Genomic DNA, 6,000 nt, shown 5'->3' on the forward strand with positions numbered 1-6,000 from the left:
ATCGCCAACGAAGTATATTCTTCAAATAAGTTTTGGCATAGGAAAAAAAAATTTGCATACCTTGAATATATGCTTGAGAGTTTAGTCATTCAAAAATTATTTTATTTATTGGCTCAATGAGATTATATGTAACAAACATTTGACTAGGTATGAGAAATAATTGCTTGATTAGGTATGAGAAATAATTGCTTGTTATTTATTGAATGTATCTTACAAAATTTCTAATTTTAGTTTTGACAAACTCAATGGGATTCGGCATAGGAAAAAAATGCGATTTAAAGATGTTCAAATTCTTTCTTTTTTCTTTTTTCTTTAAAACAATGGTATTCAAGGCTCTTTGAACACTCTAATCCATGAAAATAATGAGTCCGTCTCTTTATCACTATTCACTTAAAAACTAAAGTATTATCTTAAATGGAAAGTCATAGGCTCCATGATTCAAACCCTAGTCATTTAATTAGAAGAGCTTTGAGTTGCCACCTAAACCATCCTTGGAGACTAAATCTTTCTTTGTTTATTAAAATCAATGAAACCATATAACAACGCAAGTAATAAAGATGTTGGTGAAACCATGAGAGTAACATGCCCCCGAACTAGAAATAGATAAAAGTCTATTATTATTATTGTTATTATTATTTCATAATGAAAGTTATAGATGCTTTGGAGCATGAATTTTGAATTAAAGTGGTTTTTTTTAAGGGAAAAAATTAATCATATTTTGTTGTATTTCATTGTTTAAGTTTCACATAAATTCAAATTAAATGTTCAAATTATAAATCTTAAAAGTGATATATGGCTAAAAGTATACACAATTTTTTTAGGAAGAACTCTATTATTATTAAAGTATATTTAATTTGGGAAGTATTAGCTTTTCCAAAAGATTGGGTCTTATGAGACGTCTTAGAGGCGGTATCTCGTGAGGCATCTCGGTAAAGACACGAGTGGGATGCATGGCCTATTGTAGGTGTAGACCCACTCAGTCTTATATTTTGTTAAGATGTCTCTCGAGATAAAACCACCAAGCCACCAAGAGAGCTAGTATTTTGAATTTAATATTTGAGAAGTTAGGAAAATTTCTAGGTAGGTAGGGGTGACAAAATGAGTTAAAAGCCAACGAATGACCTATTATCAATCTCGTTTAAATCAAGTTTGAGTTTAGGAGGGGTGACCCATTTATAAGCGGATCAAGTTAAATCAAAACCAACCGAATTAATAAATGAATTAGCTGGTTTAAGACAGATACTATTTGATGACCCGTTTAAATTTTTATTTAAAAAATTGAGTTCTATATATATAAATTTGTTATAAAAGATGCAAAAAAATAAATAGGACAATAAATAAATAGAGACGAGATAGAAATTTACGTGGTTTGCCTATGCCTACTCCATGGACGGATGAGATCAAAACTTTACTATCACGAGAGGAATTATAATATGATATGGAACATGACTTATACAAAATATCGGAACCGGCATTGTATAAAATATCTATATATTTTCTTTATCTCTCATCTTCTTTCTATATACTCTACTTACTTCAAGCATGCAAGTGAATATCCAAACATGCAATGTTTATACAAGCATGCAAAGATATATGTCCCAAATGAGAGGGGTAGGATACCCTTTTATAGGGCAATATGGATAACATGACAATTATTGGGGTGGAAAAATCGAAGAGGTGGAAGATGGGGCAGCATCCATATTTCGCATAATTTATTTTTCATAACAAAATTATGTGTTTTTAAGAATGTATGATAAAGATGAGATACAAGTTATAAAATCATATTTTTAAAAATATTTAAGAACAAAAAATAACAAATAGGCTATAGGGTTGTTTTTTAAATTTTAAATCATATTTTTTTTAAAAGTAGAAACAAATAAGTGTTCTCATGAGCGATATTCCAGTAATGAATATTTGAGACATTAAGTCAAGTATAGACTTTTAATTGATAAAAAAAATTACAAATATTATTAACTCACATCTGTTGAGATATTAATAAAAAAATAAATATTAATTTTAAAAATTCTAACTCATTTATTAGTTAATCCGATTTAGATTTTTGATTTATTTATTCATTTATAAATAAGTAACCTAAACTCAAATCCATTTTAAGTCCCACTCTGATATGATCCGAATCATCAAACCATTTTGCCACCCCGAGGATTTTGGTTAATTTTTAAATGAAGGGTAAAATGGGAAAGCAGGAATACGGAAGACGGGTACTGGAGGGTGGGGCCCGGGGTCCAGCGTAAGCACATCAGAGTATGAGTGGCGGAGGCCTCTGGCTGGACAATTTGTTTTGATCTGATAAATGACGATCAGGTGGATCATCATGGAGATCAGACGGTTGCGGTGATCTCATGTGGCTATATTAATGACTTGATTTCATTATTCCGCGTCACGGAAATACTGCACCAACAAATCCTATTTTATTTTATTTTACATTTAAAAAAAAATACAGGGAAATGGGTTCCCTTCAACGTGCCAATCCAGATCGACAACGCTGCCCGCCGGTTCCCCAGATTAAAACCCCACCCGAGGACCACAATACCCCTCCCAGACCCCACGAAATTACCACAATGCCCTCCCAAGGACACATACCCTTCTGTCCCGTCACCATCCCCCACCCAAACTGGTACAGTCGCCGCCCCCACCACCTCGCCCGCCCCTCTCTCCCTCACTCGTGCCCCTATTACCTTTCGTTTTCACCAAACCCAAGTCACTCCCACCTCCCTCTCCCTACCCCAACAAGGTCCAACCCCAAACCTTTATGAAATAAAGAATTAGAAAACATGCTCTCCAGTCTTTGAACCCCACTCTCTATGTCCCCCAGTTCTTCGTCTCAAATTTTGCCTTCATAGAACCAGAAGAAGAAGAAGAAGAAGAAGAAGAAGAAGAAGATATTAGACATATAATCTGCAGGGGTTGGCAGTACTGATCTTTCTATTTAATTATATATATATAAATAATATCAGATGGGTGTTCGGGTTTGGTGGTTCCGGGTGTTTGTGTGCTTGCTAATTAGTACTTTTTTCGGCATCCCTCCGCCGTCGTCGTCGGATCCGGACGACGAAGCTTGCCTGACCCACCTGAGCCAGTCGCTGGAGGACCCGACGAACAGCCTCCAGAACTGGACGAAAGCCACCTTCGCCAACCCCTGCAGCGGATTCACCTCCTACCTCCAGGGCGCCACTTGCAACAATGGCCGAATCTACAAGCTCTCCCTCACCAATCTCAATCTCAGGGGCTCCATTTCGCCGTTCCTCTCCAACTGCACCAATCTTCAGGCCCTCGACCTCTCCTCCAACGCCCTCGCCGGAGCCATCCCCCCGGAAATCCAGTTCCTGGTCAACCTTGCCGTCCTCAACCTGTCCTCCAACCGCCTCGCCGGCCAAATCCCGCCCCAGCTTTCGGCCTGCGCCTACCTCAACGTCATCGACTTCCACGACAACCTCCTCTCCGGCCAAATCCCCCAGGAGCTCGGCCTTCTCGCGCGCCTCTCCGCCTTCGATGTCTCCAACAATCGCCTCTCCGGGCCGATTCCGCCGTCCCTCGGAAACCGGAGCGGCAATTTCCCGAGATTCAATGCAACGTCGTTCCAGGGGAACAAGGATCTTTACGGGTACCCTTTGCCGCCGTTGAAGAGCAAGGGACTTTCGGTCCTGGCCATTGTCGGGATCGGACTGGGAAGTGGGTTTGCAAGTTTGGTGCTCAGCTTTACCGCCGTTTGCATATGGTTGAGAGTTACAGAGCAGAAAATGGTCGCCGAAGAAGGGAAGATTAGCCAGCTCATGCCCGATTACTGATTCATTGATTATTACTATTATTATTTATAGATATAGATTGAACTGAAAATGGGAAGGGAAGGTTAATTGAGCACTGGTCGATCGAATTAATTGCTTCATCAGGTATGTTTGATGCATGATTGGATATAAGGTGTCTTAAAAGAGGCGTGGGTTGCTCTTGTTTTCTTCTCTTATTGTTCTGATTCGGTGGGTTTTTCTCATCAGCTGTTGTCTTTTGCTGATCTCCCCGGAGGGCCTTTTATTGCCCTTTTCCACTTTCATTAACCCTTTTGGATTTTTCCCCCTTCTTTGTGCTTCTTGTTCACAAATTTAACAATGTATAAACCAATTCAAATTACATAAAGCTAGCTGTAAGCTTCTGGTGAAATGCTGCAACTCTTTTACTCTTCATTATTTACCTCTCTCTCTCTCTCTGTAAGTGCACCGTGGAATTTTGTCTGCAGTGGGCTGAAATCAGCAGTACAAGCCACTGTTGAAAATTATTTGTTTTTGCGCATCCTAATTAAAAACCTCTAAGTAGTTTAGTTTGTTCAAACCGTAATCCAATTCATCAATTCCCTTCATGTGGGTGGATTCACATTTGCCAACGTGGTCCGGTAGTGGACCGGGCAAAGCCGCATCCGCCAGCGGCGCCACCACCGATCATCCACGGCCGGCCACTAGCTAGCTAGCTAGTAGGCTAGTAGTAACTACCACCGCATCCACATGGGTGCGACCAGAATTGAATTTGTCGAGTTGCGAGGAAGGTTTGTTGGGCTGATGAGGTGATGGTTGCACTGTGGGCAGGCAAATGTTCCGGGAAGATCGCTGGCTGCTGTCATCTGCCTCGGCACACCAGTGGGCGTTTGTACGTCTGTACCTTTCTCCGGCAACGGACAAGCTAGCTTAATTTCCTTCATACATAATTATTTTTCCCCCCCATTTAATTTCTCGGTTGTAGTGCATGGACTAGCTGGACTCCGGTGCCCAGCTAACTATACTCAAAACTCGATCAGCCATTTTTAAAAAGAAGAAAAAGCAAACCAAAATGAACTTTGGTTTCAAAGGATGTTTACAGTTGACACTTTCCAGAGCTCTGCATTAATGATGTGATGCAGGGAACCCAGCAAGGACTACTTGAAATCTTCCCCCTGGATTGATGATGATTAATGAAGATGCATGAGGCGACGACACACATCATGGCTGAAGTGATTGCCCATCAAGGTGTCCTGTGGCTGGTGGCCTGCTTTCATCCCTTTCCTCTTTTTTTCTCTTTTGGGATTTATGGGTTTTATGGGTAATCTGGAATTGGAATTGGAATTGCTTCTGTTGTCCTAAGCTCGCATCCCTTCCGGGTCAATTTGGGGTTTAGGTGTTTACTCTTAATTTTTCATTAATGAATCTTAGTATGTGAATAGAAGTTGTAATTGCTTTAGATTACATGTATTGGAGGTTGAAAAGGTCCATAGTCAACTTGGGTTTGGTACGGTATTATGAAAATATGCATTGTATTTTTGTATTGTTTTATAAGAGAAGGTTTAATTTAAGACTACAGATTGGTAGTGAATAGTTGAAATCTTAGTCAAGAAACTTAAATTTGAAGTTGTTTTAAATTTAAATAAGATGTAATATAAAATTATATTAAATTTTATTTAAATTCATTTAAATTTAAATTCAAAATTCAAAACTCATACTTTCAAACACTATTTTAATATTGCGATTTGGGGAGTATGAATTTCAAGTTATAAATTTTTTATATTTTATTCAAATTCATATAAATTTAAATTTAAGATTTTTATTTATATAAGATAATTTTATTTTTAAAGTTTAGATTTCGAATTTGGTGTAAGAGAAGTTGAATTTGACCACGATTATTTTTCATGTGAATAAGTTGAGATTGCTTTAAAATACATGTGTTGGGTTGCAAAGTCCAGAGTCAGTGTTTCTTCTTTTTAAGATTCTTGAATTTATTAAATTAAATGATTTTTAGGATTTTTATAAATTTGTTATCATTAAAAAAAATGAAGCATGGTTTTTGGAAGTTAAATGAAATGCAAGTGCCAGGAGGAACATCCTCCTCCATGATTCCATTGAGAAATTCTTGGGTGTGGCACCTATAGATTAATTGAGTACCTTACCATAGTTCACACCTACCGATGTAAGTGTATAAAATTCACCAAATCAAAGATGGTGATGTGATTTATAAGAATTTAAA

General features: G+C 38.1%; 1 protein-coding gene across 1 annotated transcript; it reads left to right on the forward strand.

Annotated features, from left to right (window-relative positions):
* The first annotated feature begins 2,646 nt into the window (after positions 1–2,646).
* On the forward strand, positions 2,647–5,350 carry LOC131144713 (receptor-like protein 44). The gene is made up of 2 exons (XM_058093548.1): positions 2,647–3,908; positions 4,593–5,350. The coding sequence occupies exon 1, from the start codon at positions 2,976–2,978 to the stop codon at positions 3,804–3,806; it is 831 nt and encodes a 276-aa protein (XP_057949531.1). The 5' UTR covers positions 2,647–2,975; the 3' UTR covers positions 3,807–3,908; positions 4,593–5,350.
* The last annotated feature ends 650 nt before the right edge of the window (positions 5,351–6,000 follow it).

The sequence above is a fragment of the Malania oleifera genome, chromosome 1 (assembly GCF_029873635.1).
Source record: "Malania oleifera isolate guangnan ecotype guangnan chromosome 1, ASM2987363v1, whole genome shotgun sequence".
NCBI lineage: Eukaryota > Viridiplantae > Streptophyta > Magnoliopsida > Santalales > Ximeniaceae > Malania > Malania oleifera.

Coding starts and splice junctions, on each gene's coding strand:
- LOC131144713 (XM_058093548.1), top strand. CDS start 2,976: ATGGGTGTTCGGGTTTGGTGGTTCCGGGTGTTTGTGTGCTTGCTAATT.